The following is a 17,810-nucleotide window of genomic DNA, read 5'->3' on the forward strand; positions in this document are numbered from 1 at the left end:
CAATCTTTGGTACTCTCCAGATTAGATTACTGCAATTCTTTCCTTACAGGCCTCCCCTAGTTCAACGTATCTCCTTCAAATCCATCCTCTAGTCGGCTGCACGTTTCGCCTATGGGTCCAAAAGAATTGACAAATCACACTGTTATTCTTTAGGTGGTGGGTAATTGGTTTCTGAGCGTTAGGTTCTACCGAACTCTCAGTTCTGCACATTCTGTGCTGGAGTGCTATGATGTAGGGGCCTTTGGAATGTATTGCTTAAGAGCTCACAGTTCAACTGTTGTGTATTTCTGAACTTACAGTGAAGGGGTTCCTGTGTGTCGCCTTCCCTTGCTGTGTAGCTTTTCCTGGATTTATGCCTCTGGGCTTAACTACTACACACACCTATGCTGATAAATCTTTGATGGCTTCCTATTGAAGCTAGGACCATATCCAAGACGTCTTGTACCACCCACAAAGCCATCCACACTTCCACCTCTCACTACCTAGTAAACAAACTTAAAACATCAGGTGGCTCTAGCCCTTCATGAAATGCTGATAATCTGCTGCTCGAACCCCCAGTTTTCAAAAGGGAACAACTTAATGCGCAATCTTTCTCAGGTAATGCAACTAGAATGTGGAACTCGCAACACCCAAACCTCTGCACCACCACCTCTTTCTGAGTCTTTAAAAAGGGCCTTATAACTCTACCCATCAGACATTATTATTCTCAATAGCTCTCCTTGCCAAGCTCCCTACCAGGCATATGCCCTCACATTTTATGGCGGGACCCTGACTGTCACATGACATTCTCGAGTGTCAAAAGGACCTCTCTGCTTTAACTCTGTAAATATGTAACATTTTTTGTCAATCCTAATCACTTTAACTTTGCAAAATATGTAATGTATAGGGAATATGTAACTTGTAAATACGTAACCATGAGCAAATGTAGTAGTTATACGTTTTGTCACCTACTACCATATTACCCTGAATTTCTCATGTAACGTTCTTTGCTTTATTGTAAAGCGAGTAACACCTCTGGGTAATGTGTGCGCTACATAAAAATGCATAAATAAATAAATATGTTGGAAGTAGGGTATCCGGGGTTAGAGGACTGCTCTCGCCTGATTCAGCCCACACGACATTCGGATCACTTGGCTGGCACTCCAGGGTCCAGGAGGGCAGTGCGGGGGCAGGAGTCTCAAAATGTGGCTTTTAGGGGAGCCAGATGCTAGCAGATGGCAGAGGAGGTCCTGGAGTACCCTCAAAGTGCGTCTGCCATCTTGTTCTGTCAGACCATGCCCCCACCCTAAACGTTTTTAACACAGGTTTTGCACCGATGTGGTGGCTGGCTGGCATTAATGTTAGATGGCTAATGCCTGAATTGATAAATCAAATCAAAGGCTCTGAGAGCCAGGGGAAATGTCCGGAACAACGATGCTGGAACCATGATAACGTTAATGCGAGTGGAACAATGCTTGCGTTAAACAACAACTCCCTTTTTCTTTGATTTAACCACGCATGTGCTGAACAATGCACATGCGTGGTTAAGGCAGAGAAAAAGGGAGTCAGCATTGGGAAAGGACGCGGTCAGGTAAGTGGAGCTGGGGGTAGTTTTGTTTTTAGTAGAGGTGGGGGTGGGTTTTTAGGGGCAGATGTAATTTTGTTTTTAGGGGCAGGGGTGGGGATTGGGGTAATTTTGTATTTAGGGTGGGGGGCAGGTTTTAGGGGTGGGGTGGGTCAGGGTAATTTTGTATTTAGGGCTGGTGGGGGTTCGGGTTTTTAGGGGCGGGTGGGGGGGTTGGGGTAATTATGTTTTCAGGGGCGGGGTGGCGGCTCAGGGTAGGATGCGGTCAGGTATGTGGGGCTGGGGGAGGGTTGGGGTCGTTTTAGGGATTGAGGGTGGTTGTTTTTTTTTTGCTGGGCAGGGGTGGGGGGTCAAGGAGTTTGGTTTGTAGGGTGGGAGTGGGGGGTCTGGGTACTATGGTTTTTAGGGATGGGTTGGGGGGGGTCGGGGTAATTTTGGTTCTAGGGGCAGGGTAATTTTTGTATTTAAGGGCGGGTTTTTAGGGGTGGGGTGAGTCAGGGTCATTTTGGGGTAGGTGTAGTTTTATTTTGTGGGTGGGGGTGTCGGGGTAGTTTTATTTTTAGAGCGAGTGGGGGATTGGGTAGTTTTATTTTTAGGGCGGGGTGGGTCGGGTAATTTTCTTTTTAGGGGCGGGGTAGTTTTATTTTTGGGGTAGGTCAGTTTTTAGGGTGAGTGGGGGGGGGGCCAGGAGAGGTTTCAGGGCTCAGGATAGGTGGGGTATCGGGGTCGTTTTTAGGGGCAGGTGGGGGGGTGGGGTAATTTTATATTTGGGGTGGGGTCAGTTTTTAGGGCAGGTCGGTTTTAGGGCTCTGGGTGGGTAGGGGGTATCAGGATGGTTTTAAGGGGCAAATTGTGGTCAGGGCAGTTTTATTTTAGGGGCGGGTGTGAGAGTTGGGGTAGTTGTTTTTAGGGGGGTGTGGGTCGGGGTAGCTGTGTTTATTTGGGTGGCATACGAAAACCACACATGCCATTCCACATATGCCTTTTCTAGGCATGCCTTTACAACGAAAGATCGTTGTAAAGGCATGCGTGGAAACAACGCAGTTGTTCTGATTGCGTTGTTCAGGCATGTGTAGTTTGCGCATGCGTTGTTCCATCATACACCCAGCACTTAACGCATCTAATGCACAGTTAAGGGTACCAGGGGATGGGCATTCTACCAGAGCCCCGCAGCTCAAAGCATCGCAGACCACTCCTCCACTTTGTTGTTAATGTGCAGGTATACAACGGAGTGCATCCACAGCTGCTCTGTATGTGGTAGTCTGTGAGAGCACTATGTCCCCATGAGTCTCTCTGGGCATCGGTACTAGCCAGCCACGCACAATACATCATTTTATTCCCTACCGAATACACCGTAATGTATGATGGTGGATCTAGTAAGTCAGCTACTGCACCTGAAAGTTATTCTGGGCAATGTTGGGCAAATATATGCAAATTGGCGTCAGCCGCTATCCATCTAGTTGCCTTTCTACAGCAAAATTATCAACTGTTAATATCAATACGTTTGCAAACCAGGATAGGGTGGATACCCCGGAGCTTTTGTACAGCCTATTTTTCAGGGTCAGTTTGGAAAACGCTACAGCTTGCCTTTTGTTGGGATAGTTTAGATATGAGCAGGTTTGACTGGTTACAAATGCACGATTTGTGTGCTTGGTCCTAAAGCTTCCTTATCTAGCCACTATATCTTCAGCACTATAAACCAGGAAGTATGTTGATACTGGGTACTTTGCTAAAATGTCATGTCCCTAAATGTAATCTAATGAACACCGGGGGAGGGACTTTCAAAGTTCAGGCCAACGACCAGCAGAATGTGAGGAGTGGTGCAAATCAGCTCAAATCCAAAACGCGAGTTAAGACCTGGGTGTTCCCTCGATGAGCCATGCAGTAAATTAGGCTGTACCACTGATTTACTCTCCACCTTTCTCTAGCACACTATGAAACCTTTTGGTAGATATATTAAGCAGAATATTAATGAAACTGCATAGCTGGTCTGTTGTGTGGCTTGTCAAAATATTGTTTCTATTCTCAATACACTGATAAAAACACAAATTCGCACAAAGAACGTAGAAAAACACTTTTATAAACGTTTTATTGTGTCAGCCAAAGGATGCTTTATTCCATGTCAGCTGATTACACTCAGTCACATAACGCAGCAAAGAAGAACAGTTAACATACAAGACTTGCCACATTTTTGCTACATCAGTTCTTGCCTTATCGGGTCATTTTGTTTCCCGTGCAGTTGTCCAAACCTACAGTAGGCAGCCCTGCACATAAGCCACTTTTTCCCGATTGCAGACATCATCTTTATTTTTTCATTAAACATAACTGATCAGTCTTTACGATAATCACCTACCTATCATTGCTACGACTGCTAGTGAAAAACAGCCTTACTGCTGAACGGATGAGGCACAGTACACAGTAACAACAGAGCCCCCACTTTAAACATTTATTTTGAACCTAATATATTCAGTATTTAAATTCTCAAAAATATGTCTATTCTGAAATGAATGACTATTAAGGACAAGCTGCGAGATACACCTGCCTTAAATCTTTTTAGTTCCACAGAACCCTTGCTATTTTTACCCCAAAAATATCCTGTGCAAAATGTAAATTCTGTTAAGGTTTGTACCACATTTTGGAAAAATTCTGTAGAAAATATATCCAATTCCTAAAAACAATCCCAATACTAGACAACAAAGAGGCAGAAGAAACAGAACAGATACTATCACATTTTTAACATGAACAACTAAATATGTTCTTTAAAGCTCCATGGATACATTCGTTTGACGTTAGAATGCACTTTGGTCATTATTAAACATATTAATAAACAGGAAAAAAATGAAATTGAAATGAATATGTGTTGCTTTTTATTTACAGGTTATACCACACAAATTCACCATACAACATTCTAATTTTTACTCTTAGAAGCAGAAGTTGTCCAACGATTTGAAACAATTTCTGTGCAAGTGTATTTTAACACTGATCTTTCTTAGTTGGAAAAAATCAAGTTTCGCAAGTTTCTAGTAAGACCATCAAGAGATGAATGACCTTTTGATAGAAGCAACATTAAATTGTGGCTGGTGGTGGAGGGATGCAGTGGAATTTACGACCCAAGGTAATTGTAGCCTGATTCCTCCTACAGGACGTACGGTTCTTTCGAAGGAAGTGATGTGCTTTCACCGACCATGGAGTGGGGTCATAATGCTTGTTATGAGCAAGAATACATTTTTCCAGTGGATCTGCAATTTGTATTGCAACCAATTTACAAATGTGACAGTTACAAAGTTACAGTTTAGCAGTTTCTAGCAAACAAAAAACTGGTTCTCACAACGCCACTTTGGGCTAAAAAAACAGAACTCGTCTAACTAAGGAAGGGTATCCAATGTGGCTAATTTTATGGAAGGATGTCAGGATATCCGCAAAAAGTAAATGTATATATGATCAATCTAATTGGAATTAATTGATGCAGTAAGTGATTTTCTGGAAAATGTGGCATGGATCCAGCTCCTTCCTTTGGGCAGCCGTAGTCTAATACAGTTAATTACATTACAATTGTCACCCTTAAATAAGCGGGCCCAGATTAGCTGATCCATTAGTACTAGATATGTAACAGGGCTACACGTTTTCGACCTTTATAGGAAAACATAGGTTTCACCTTGTGACAGTGAGTTGGTTAATTGCCTCTATTAATTGAAGCTGAGTAATATGTTGGGATGGGGCCAAGCCGCCCTTGTAATGCAAAGAAGAGCTGCATGCTCTGAGTGTCTAGCGCAATTTCCAGTGCAGTGTATGACCATGTTCAGCAATGGGAAATCCTCCCCATTTCTGTAGCATGTCGAGTCTTACTGGGCCTGCATTTGGCTCTGACAACCGCACAAAAAAGTGAAGACTGGATGGGAAGTGGATGGTTTAGTGACCAAGTGTCTCGATATTCAATATTTCTCTTGAAAGATGGCATTGCTTTCACAGACATTACCAAAAAGTCCCTATCCCCAAATTCTAAGCAATCTCATCACCCTGCTTGTAGAATGACGTCAGCAGCCATTACAAGGCATATTTGTGATCGTTTAACAGAGGCCAGGGTAGGTATGAAACATCTGCAAGAGAAAGCAGTTTTTATATCGCAACAAACACTATAAACAAAGATAAATCTCTAACTCCCCTCATTGGTGTTTTCACAAATTCTTCCTTTACACAGAGTCCGCCATGATAGCAAATTGAATTATTTGAAGGTGAGGCCTCTTGAAATACTCAAAAAAGAAAAGAAAAACATGGCACTGCCAAGAGATTTAGTAAACCACCAGGCAGCAACTGTGACTATCAGGTCATTCCACTGAGTTGAAGCAGTAATGCTTGGCACAGACATACAGCAAGAACCAAGCAACTAACCTAAAGCTTTCCAAAACAGGAAACCCCCCTCAAGAGGTTTACTACAGCTATTGGATCTCGTTCAGTCAGCTATCAAAACCTCACAAGACTGCATAATAGATGCATCAAAGTACACAGATACAAGCTGCACTGCAGGGCGCAGACTTTCAGTAATGCACCAGGTTTTTGCTCTGTATATCATAGCCTTGAGGAGAGCAATTGTGGGAAATTGACATGCCTGCTCCACAGACTGCTGCACCACATTCATCAGAGGTGAACAAATCTGTTTGTGGGATAAACTGATGGCTTTCAGTATCTCTCTGAAGGCAGTCCCCTGCTTAAAAAAAACTGTACAATAACAATTTGTCAATGAGAGTTAGGGAAGAAAGAAAACTAAAATCAGTAATGGCATAATATAGGGCTGTGTCTTCCCTTCACTCACCCTCCTCACCCCAAAACAGCTTGCTCTACGTTTGTCTGATTTACCTTGTAATTTGAAAGGTGCTAAGGGGTTCCCACCAATGGTCTTAGGTTGATGATGATGTAATTTTGGATTAAACGCCTATCTGGATACAAAGGCAACTTAGTGAGCTTTCGTCTTACTGTGAGTAGAATTATTTAACAGTGAAAACAATAGAAGGCCAGGTCATCATTTAAAATCAAAGAATTCATCTTTTATAGCCTTAGAACCCACTGCAGCAGGCTATACCAGCCATTAAAGGCCAGCTCCAGCGCTGAAGGCCCAATCCGAATGCGAGGGCCTTTTACAAAGGAGCGGGTCTTTAACTGCCGCTACGAAGGCCTGTAAGGCTCTTAGGGCATTCTTCCACTAGAGGGCAGAATGTTGTACTAAATAAAACAAAGTCTTCACAGAATCCCCTCGGGCTCCGTGAGGCCTTTGTTCACAGAGGTTGCTGTGAACAAAGAACATTGGAATGTTGACATTCCGGGCTTATACCAGCCAGTAAAAGCTCAGAGCATTCCATTGTCTCAAATGGAGCGCCCAACATTCCAATGTTCTAATAGTTGTTATATGGCTTCTTGTAAGTTGGATGTGGTCCTAATTATACTGGTAGGCTGCATCTAAAAGACCGATTGAAATATGAATTGCATTAGGAAATGTAATCATCTTTACTGATTAGTGAACAAATCATTAATGGTGAAAAAGTTTTACATCTGTTGCCACTTATGGCAATTAATTATTGATCACAGTCATGATTTTTTGTGAAATATGATTTTAATAAACAGGAAGCTTATTGTCTGAGGACAGTACTTGGTCTACCAATGTTCTCCATTCCTGAGGATATAAGGTTGGAATTAGTCCTCACAAGTATCACTGCAGGTTCAGTGATTATGGGGCTGAATTTTCTTTGTAAACGTGACAGGGAGGGGGCGGGAGGGGAGAAGGGGAATTCTCTATGGACTTGTTTCTCAAATCACTTTTTAAAAGTACAGAAAACGCTTCTTCGAACAGAGGTTATTTGTAAATTTATTTAATATGTTTGAAATTGCGGACAAACTTCCTCGTCCACAATAGTAGAGGATACTACGGGTCAGAGCAAAATCATTTTTGGAAAGAACTCTATTATGTTTGATTTTGCTTCAACTGGGAAAAGTACATGACTGAAATGGGTTCAGTCTATAAAATTAAGGGCCCAATTTTGATGTTGGTGGACAAAGTAATCTCTGTTCGCTTGGCCGAAGATTTTACGTCTGCCAGGGAGAGACTACTCAACCCGCCAAATTTATAAATGACTGCCAAGCTACTGGTCATTTATAAAGCACTGGTAGCGACTGTCAGCGGGACAGAGCCCTGCACTAAAGAATGTCCTTTTCCTTTTTTATTTTCAAAAAGAAAATTCTGTAACAGGATTTTCTTTGTGAAAATGTAAAAATGTTCCCCTTGTCATGGGAGTCTGCTCCCATGGCGAGGGAAGCATTTATCAGTTTTAACAGCCCCGTAAGGCCAGGGATTGTCCTGGCAAACGTGATGTTGCCTAACTCCTCTGGCACAAAGGAGATATATGGAAACAAATGTAGGACTTAGCCCTAGTCTTGAGACACAACTTAAAAACAAGCTAGACATTTAAACAATATGATGAAATGCAATCTGTGAGTTTTACAGCGGACATCACCTGAACAGTCTGACGAAGTGTGCATTTGCAAGCGTACTGAACATCTGCATGGTCATACTACGGTATGGTATGTAAGGCCCACGTCTTGCAAGAATGAACAGGGGTGCATGGTAACCTATTGTACTATCACAACATTCTCCTCGTCAGTGATTACAGCAGATTTTATGATGCCTATTCTGTCTGGCTATTTCCCGAATAAAACGCCTCGACCAACACTCGAACACTGTCAAAAATGATCTGAGGATGCATTGGTTCTGGCGACCTAAGAAAGCAAATTTGAATGAAAGAGTTTCATAATCTGATAATTCTAAACAAGTTTGTGCTGCAAGCTTTCACGCCCCAGTGTGTCAAAAAGTGTTTTTTAAAACACAAATGAAATAAAGCAGTTACTGTGCTGTGAATTCTAAGTATTAATTGAAAACTATTAGGAATATCTGTCTCTCCTGGTAGGAATGCTCCTTTATTCCCGGGTGAAGTACTCTGACAAGAGCAGGCTTTGGTGCGCAGTGTTATCTTTAAACAATAATTATAGCATATTGTATTGCACGTCTGCAGAATTAAGACCTGCAAAGAGAGCTTCGCCGGGTATAGCCATTTAAGAGCATTACTTCCCGGGGATATCTTTGTGGTCAGGTCACTGTATGAAACAACACGTAGCACACAGCATAATGAAGTGTAAGAGTGAAAACAGGAGAAGCTTGTGGTAGACACGAAGGCATTTCAAATGACAGTCAAAACAGCCCATACCCAGCAATGCCCCACTAAAAGGCAACTGTTTACGCCAAAACTAATCTTTAGGAAAGATGTAAGGGTGTAAGAATAGGGAGAGCATTAAGTTCTGGTTGTTTCCAAAAAGCGGCAAACCTGCTTGACATTATAGTTGTGAATACAGTTTGGTAGTACATATAAACTGCCGACTGCAGAAGGAGGGTGTGTATCACAAAGGTGGGATGCTTTATTCTCAGAGGTCATAGTTTGAGAATTATACCAATAGTCATTTTTAGTAGATGCAGTACCAGTTATCTCTGTTGGTGGTCAAGTATTTAGACAAGAGCAACAGATGCATTGCGCATGAACAAGCACAGATAACTGGAATTGTTGTCAGGTTTAAAGCTAATTGAGTGAGAAACACCAATATCTTTATTAATGATTGAATCTTCATGAATAAAGCCCAGCTGAGGCATATAAATAGTCTTTCATCCTAACAGAAGGAACAGCAGTTGCTCAACCATGAAATGATGGTGGGTGGCTGCATAGATGTCGATATTTCGGGTTTAGCATAAAATCCAGATAGCTCTACTGTGATAATTGTACAACAGTGAGATTTGGTCTGGCCTTCCAGAAAACTAGTGTGAATTGTGGATTTAACTGAGCAATATATACAAAGGTACCTTCTATAGGAGGTAATAGGTTGTGAGGACCTTTCTAGCTAACCTAGAAGATGTATCATTCAACTTGTAATGCTGCACAGCTATATGCATGGTAAGGCAACATAGTATTCGGTTACAATCAGTAGTGCCCTGCTAAATTTGCTGGATGATATAAATGTGTCACCTTGTTTATGAACACTGTCTCATGCATCCTGCAAAAAGCTTTGCTGAATTGTGGGAAGAGATTTAGAAATGCATCCACAATTACATGCAAACCATATAAAGTTTCTAACCTACATTTGTTCCAGACAAAAGACCATTCTGCGGATAGGAATAGCTCATGAAGTTCAAGGGTTATGTGCTAAGTACAGTGAGCTGTGATATTCTAACAAGATGGCTACATATGGATGACACACCTTATTTAGGAATGTTACTGCTACAGTGTGTTTTGTGGAACTGAACATCAGATTCTCATCTCTCCATTTAAATATTAATATTGTGAACCATTTGTTAAGTTTCTGAATGAATACAAAGCTTTAAAGCATTTTACATAATTCTGCCCTGCTTTTATCTTGATCTTTTGAAGGATCCATAAGGGTGCTGGCAAAAAGAGCTCTGAAGGCCAACCAGAATTACTGTGGGCTTGAGAGAGGAGTTAAATTGTCTGTACTCCCAACTATGTTGGGATAAGTAAAGTATCCATAACAGGGCCATTCTTTATCTGTAATTCGTTTCCTAATATTGTAACATTTATTTTTATGAAATATATTGTAAATAATGTTTTTTTTACAATTACAGTCTCATTGTTTTTCTTAAATGCCAAAGTGTTGTAAACATTTGTGTGGTTCTTTTAGACATTTATAGCCGTGATGGGTAAATCAGTAGATAAAAATACATAAAAAACCCGTTCCTAGGACCACATATACAATGTACTTAATATCAATCAATTGTATTGGCTCCTTTATAAGGCAAATATGGCCATTCTCCTATGCCAATATGGTGCTGAATTCACCGAACTCCAAATGAGCAGATTCACCCTTCAAAAGTAGATAGTTAGTTTTTAATCTCCCCTCTCCTTTCAAATGAATTGTTTTAGTTTTTATGGTGCAGAATAGCTGAGTCACCCTGAGTCACACGTCACTATATGTAGCTGCCTTGAGTTGGGCATTTCCATCTCCTGAGATCATTGCAACAGGAGGAACGGGTGCACCCAAGTAGAAATGATTTATGTTTCTGTTCTCCTTGTGAAGCATACACTGTACACAATATGGTCACTGATAAAATTATAGCTTATACCTAGGGTTTGGACATTCTAATATGGCAGATGCATTACTTAACTGTTATAATGCCATTCTGCCACAATGAAACACACTGTGGCCCGAATATAATGTAACAAACTGATATTTTGTGAGAACAAGCTCTCAGTGTGCTTTGGCTTTGCTGTAAATTTATCTTGCCTCCCTTCCTACCTTCTCTCAAACATTAGTGGGACAACTGACCCCCTGTTATTGTTTGCTAAACCCTTAGAAAATTTCACCCCAAAACTATAAGCACCCAAGTGCACTATTGGCATCTACTAAATTGAAATTATTATAATTCACAAATGCCACACTGTGTGGTTGGAAATCGGTCAGTTTTGATTATGCACATAATAAAGCAATGAATGGTACAGCTCTGCCTCGGTTCACACACACCACTGTCTTCCCGCTGCTCAAGTCAGAATGAGATTCTGAAATGTTTCTTTCCCAACTTGTCAGTGAGTTCATTCACCCTCTAGACTACCTATCTTCATAAAATGGCACTTTTAAAAATAATTAAAAATGCTTAATCTTTCGAAGTTAGTCTTCAACCACACTATGAACTCGTAAAAACAATATTTTATTCCTGACAATTGAGGTTTAGGCTATTGGGCGAATGCTCTATTTATTTGTAAATGTTTCAAATGTGTGGTACAATGACATATACCATAGGGAACTAAGGTATAACATATTAACCTCAAGTGTGTTTGTCATACCTTCTTGAGTCTCTTGCCTTTAATTTTGATAACATTTGTATATCACTCAAAGCGAACATATTGCGCCATAGTTCACCATGATTTATACCATTTACTGTATAAAAAGCCACATGATAGAAATTACACATAAAAAAGTGCACTTTGAGAATTCCCAGTCTTTCAATAAATACAGTTAGTACTTGTTAGTTTTATCAAAATATCATACAGTCTTGTAACAATTTTACACTTATTGCTCCAAAACGATTTAACTTGAAAAGAGCACTTACTGACCTTTTTCAGTAATACCGCATCGATACTGACGGGTGATTAAACCGTAGCTTAATCAAATGGATCCAAGGTGCAACACAAAGCATAATATAATAGTTTCAGGATTACAACCAAGGCTTACATAATGCCCGCTACTCGTCTAAAGTTTCCTTGGTACCTTCTGATATACAGTATGAAGAATTCTTCACAGGCTGACAAGAAGGACGTTTGCAGGTCAGTACATACATTGTGAACCTGACTAAATACTGCAATGTTTAAATCAATTTATACGGAGCTAGGATATATTCTATAACTGGCTCATGGAAGTAATAGGAGGAAAAAACGTCCCCCAAAATCCACCATCCTGTTTGAAGGCGATTCACAAATATACAGAAATAATTTGCCAGGATCCTATATTGATATATGCGGTTTGCCACCCGTTCAATAGCTAGGCATGTGAAAATCTAAAAAAAATAAACAATGGTAATAAAAATAAATGAAAAACACTGAAAAGGTAAAATAAATACAAGAATTGCACAAGTCAGTCAGATGTAAACACTTAAATTTCTCAAACTGCCCCTCTGTTAGGCCGTAGCCTCTGAAGCACAGTGTCAGTAACTCCTTTGAGGCAGCTTATATAGTCAGGACTCTGATTCCAGAGGATTGTTCTATGATCTCGTCGGTGTCAAGACTTTATTTTCCATAACTAGAAAAGAAAAAAAGAAAACAATATCAGCATACATAATGTTGAAGACCTACTTATTCTACTTGAAGCAGGACAGCATTAAAAACATTCCCAAAAACGTAATTCACCGGTTATTTGCATATACAGGTGTGCATTATTTTCTGCCATATTTATTGCTGTTGACAATTCTACAATAATAAATGGTGTGAGCTAAACCAATGCCACCAATCTATTAACACTATCAATTCCGCTAACTTTGTCAGTACTGCATAGAAAATCATTCTACAATAGACCCCTGCATTCAATGATTTCATGAAAAAGGGGCAGCCCAAAAACACCCTCAACTAGGGGCATACAAAATCATAGAGAACAAAGGTTCTGTGTGAGGTAAGTATTCTGAAATGGATAAATTAACAGGTAATCAGAAGTATGCAATTCAGTAATTATAGAAATAAAAACAGAAGAGCCACTTGTTGACTTTCATAAATTATTATATTTGCTGCTTCATAGAAGTGCTCAGGCAATCACACAGTGGTTGAAAGTAAAAGTGCTGTAGTGAGTATAGTATAATTAACAATGGATTATAGTAATTTCTTAATGTTTGTGCAATTTTGAGTCCTTAAAACTCTGGCACCATAAAAGTTCACAGGGATTTGGTTCTGATTGCTATGATCATCAACAGTGTTTTGATTTGTAACAATTTAAAAGCCTTCATCAGGACAAACACAATTTTTCATGAAGCAAGAGCAAAGGTTGGATTTCAAGTGAAGTACTCAATTTATGACAGGAACAAACATGTTTAGTTTGCCTGAATAAAAACAAAAAGTCGCTAAAAACGACTGAAATTGATGCCACCAAAGGTTTGTCAAGAAAGCTGCAAAAGTCAGCTCTTGCCTATAGAAGTCATACTGATCAGCGTCCCAGCCTCTCCCTGCACGAAAGGAAATCTGACAAACTGTTGCAAACTGTTAAGGGTCGAAACGCCGTAGATGATCATGGCAACTGGAACAAAATAAACATGCCTACGTTTTCAGGACCCAGAACTGTGTGAACCTTATAACATTACTACTTACCCATTGCTAATTGTGTTATACACACTATTGCACTGTTTATCTTCCCCCACTGTGTGTTTGTATTATCTATAAAAATTTCCTCTCTTATGTCTGGATATCTACTGGATTAATGACACACTCACATTTTAAAATCATTGGTAATTTCTTTAGCCTTGGCAAAGGCTTATATGTATAATCTTTCTCTTTCCAGTGGTCAAGATCCAGAGATATAGAAAAAGGCTTAAGTTAACACACTATTAAAAAAAAAAGAAACTTCTACGAGTCAGACACAATATCCAATTTTAGACCTAATTCCTTACTCTCAAATGCAGCAACGATTGTAAAAGGCTGGGTTAACACCCAACTGCCTACCCATCTAGAATCCGCCGCTATTTCTGATGAGGGTCATGTCCAGAGCTGGCAGGGTTCTTGACAATTTCTCTCAGCAGTTATATTGGCACATGTCATTTTTCTTTCAACGGAAAGTTATATAGTTCCCCACACTTTTCAACAGGTGTGTGGCACCCTTGGCTTCTTTTATTCATTCAATTTCTTCGCATATGCTGATGATATCCAACTCACACTTAGATTATAGGTAAATCTCTTTCTCCTCTAAACCTATCTTGCTCATGCTATCTCCTCATGGATGAACTCAAATTCCCTTTACTTGAACTCTTCTAAAACAGAAATACATTTCTTTCTCTTCCTTCTGGAGGTGTAACTGGTAGTCTCCTTAATTAGGCCCATCGCTAACCACTGCCGATTCTATGTGGAATTTAGGGGTTACCGTTTATTTTAAACTCTGTCAATCAAATACAGAAAGTGGCTTCTGCTTGTTTCCTAATTTTCATAATACTTAGAAGATTCTTCCCTCAAAATAAAAAAAGACAGTTGTTCAGACTCTTGGGCCGAGTGGATTATTGTAACTCACTTGTTCGGAGACTGTCTCAATATCTGAATCAGCATCATCTGAATTTTGGGCTTGAGTAGGAGATCAAGTATGTCTATCGATCTGTGTGCCCTTCATTGGCTCCTCTCAAAACAACGTCTGTTTGAGGCACTCTCTCTCCGTCTCCAAGTTTTACACTCTGCGGCCCCATGCTATCGCTAAAACTTTTCAGAAGTCCTGTTGTTGCAGTTGTCTTTGTGCCTCTTCCACTCTTATTCTGCATTTTCCCAAAATCTATAAGGGTGGGAAGGTTGGCAGAGCTTTTGCTTACCTGATGGCCAAAGTCTAGAATTTCTTGCTTCTACACATTTGTTTGGCAAACTCCTTAGTCCTTTTCACCTGAAAACCCATGTATTCCTCTCCACCAAAGACATATTTCCTCCACCTCGACTATTATCACCCAGATAACAGCGTGCTTTACAAATTCATTAATCAATCAATGATTACATTCAGATAAGTGCATTAACAAAACAAACAATATCAGAATTATTTCACCATTTTTTTCAGCGTTTCATTTTGAATGTGTTTACACATGCCACCATTCAGAACGTGTGTGATACTGATTTTGGAATACTGGTCTCCCCTAGGCACACCAATCATCAATACCTTATTAAAGAGCAACTTTTACAGTTCTATTGCCATTCAAAAAATGGTAAAAAGTCTAATAGTTCTGAGGGCCAGAGGGCATTGAGATGCGCAATCTAATAAAGCCTAATGTTTTTCAATGCATGTTCATGATTGGTGATACATTTACTTCCACTTATTGTTTCTATATCTTGAAACCACATTTGGTGTACGGTGATGGGTTTATTCAATGGAATGTCATATTATTGGTAAATTAACATTCACAAAATCTACATTGTAATAGCACTTTTGTGTTCATTCTACCAGAGGTTTACTTGTCTTTTTGTTTTTTTCTCTACATCAGTATTCACAAGGCATTTTATGGAATAGATACAACTTCTGCTAAAACAGGTAAAATTCATCTGTATTTTGATTCTTTTGTTTTTATGGGCATGTTCATATATTCACCATTTAAAAAGATCTTGCAGTTATTACAATACAGACCAGATTTTGGGGCATCAATCAACCATGATCAGTTTCATGTTTTTCAGTTTGGGCTATAATGCCAATGATATTTTCGGATTTTTGAAATGCAAACATTGGTTTGTTTTGAACAGGTAATGTGTGTCTCAATAATTTTGGATTCGTTTTTAATATACAGACAGTGTTTCTAATTTTACTGGATTTGGTAGAGTATTTTATTACAAATACATCCCTTTTGTGTTTTTTTTTTTTTTTGTTAGATATTTCAGTTAAAAGGTGTTTTTTTTTTTTTTTTTTACATTTGGTAGCCACTTCTTTTTCAGCATAAATTAAAATATTTTCTGGTTATTTATTTTCTACAACTGGATCTGATATTTATACTCATTCAATACACTCCTTTTAAATCTTAAATGTTGAGAGAATGGGCTATATATATTTTTTTAAAGAATAAGGGTGTAAGATGGTAAGTGCAGAATATTGTTCCTAGGAGTGGGTTTGTGTTATGCCGTTGACTCCAATTTCCTGTTAATAGTTTTAGAATGTATTTCCAAGTAACTCATGTTATACATAATAAGGATTTCAGTGATTTCCACTCTGTCACAGGATGTATTCAACAATATTATATTTGATTTCATTTCTGTATAGGAACAGACCAGGTTAGAAAATATTCCCACTATAATTCAAATATAACTTATTTAAAATGTATCTCTATTTTAAATTGTATAAGAAAATATTTGTCTTATCCAAAAAAGATGATTGCGCTGCACTCCATGAACTCCAAATATTCTTTATTAAACACACCAAAAGGCAACAGTTTGACGCATTTCCACCTTGCGGCCTTGCTCACGGGTGGAAAGTCCTTCCTTAGTGTTTGTCCAAACAGCCCGATATGGGGCATTATGGATCCTGTAGTTAAACATTTTACAATTTGATAACCAAAGTTAAAAAATTAATGAAGAAGAATATAATAATACATAAAAAGTAAATTGCTGCAAATAGACTGTGTAGTAATTAGTGCAATACATTTCATATGCCTATGAATTGTCGATATTTTTGAACAACTTGAATAATCGAATATCTCTGTAGTTTTCTGATGCGATTAGTATTGCAATGATATAACTGCAATTATTAAAATTATTGTGTGAGGTTTAACCAAAACAAGGATATAACTATTTGAAAGGAGTAATGGTTTAGTACCCATACTCTCAATTCAAATATTATCATAACCAATGTCTCTCACTCTAATCTAAATGATGTGCTTCACCACTAGTAGGCAGATTACATTGATAGCAATAACGAGAGCCATTGACAGACAATTGACAGTCTAGTACTGACAATAATATTGGGTTGTGGTACACAAATACTTCAAAACCATCAAATCATCCAATGTACATTTAGACCTTGATATTCAAAAAAATATTTAGGAACAAGCGCCCTTATGTTGATAGCCTAACTACCTACCAAAAACAGAAAAACAGACAAAAAAAGAACAAAAGCTTGTTGACCAATTAAAACCACTTCCATTATTTAAAATTTTAAAGAATGACTGCACTGTTGTTCATAACAACAATAAAGTTCAATCTCATGTAACATAATGTTGTGTACCAGAGCTCTGTGCTATTGATATTACAGATGGACATAGAGTTCCTCATCATTATTCAAACCAAAAGGAATCTTTGCAGTTGAATAATATATCTAGATTCAAGTTGTTGAAGTTTCTTGTTCTGCCCCCTAGCCTTTCCTGTTCAAGTATGTGGTCTATACCATAATATCTGAGCTCTTCTAGTCCATAATTTGATGTACTTGTAAGCATTTGGCCACTGCATAACTTAAGTCGTTATGCTTTATTGCTCCAATATGTTCATATATTCTTTTCCTGAGTATGCATGCTGTGCTGCCAGCATACTTTAGACAACAATGACATTCTATAACATAGATCACATGAAATATATTGCAAATAATTGTTTTTACAATTGCAGTCATTGTTTTTTCTTAAATGCCCTAGTGCAGTAAACATTTGTGTGGTTCTTTTAGACAATTATAGCCGTGATGAGTAAATCATTAGATGAAAAACACTTAAAAACCCGTTCCTAGGACCACATATACAATGTACTTAAAAACAATCAATTGTCTTGGCTCCTGTATAAGGCAAATATGGCCATTCTACTGTACCAATATGGTGCTGAATTTCACCGACCTCCATATGAACAGATTCACCCTTCAAAAGCAGATTGTTAGTTTTTAATCTCCCCTGTCCTTTCAAATGAATTGTTTTAGTTTTTATGGTGCAGAATAGCTTAGTCACCCTGTGACACACGTCACTATATGTAGCTGCCTTGAGTTGGGCATTTCCATCTCCTGAGATCAGTGCAACAGGAGG

General features: G+C 39.0%; 1 protein-coding gene across 3 annotated transcripts in view; it reads right to left on the reverse strand.

The window, feature by feature from the left end:
• Nucleotides 1–3,628: 3,628 nt before the first annotated feature.
• The window catches only part of PHTF2 (putative homeodomain transcription factor 2), a 489,158-nt gene continuing 474,976 nt past the window's right edge, over nucleotides 3,629–17,810 (reverse strand). For all 3 annotated transcript variants that reach the window (XM_069229666.1, XM_069229667.1, XM_069229669.1), the window contains one exon: nucleotides 3,629–12,403. In XM_069229666.1, the coding sequence (XP_069085767.1) occupies nucleotides 12,383–12,403 (21 nt within the window). In that variant the 3' untranslated portion in view covers nucleotides 3,629–12,382. The remainder of the gene's footprint in view (nucleotides 12,404–17,810) is intronic.

This window comes from Pleurodeles waltl, chromosome 4_1 (assembly GCF_031143425.1).
Source record: "Pleurodeles waltl isolate 20211129_DDA chromosome 4_1, aPleWal1.hap1.20221129, whole genome shotgun sequence".
In the NCBI taxonomy this organism is placed as follows: domain Eukaryota; kingdom Metazoa; phylum Chordata; class Amphibia; order Caudata; family Salamandridae; genus Pleurodeles; species Pleurodeles waltl.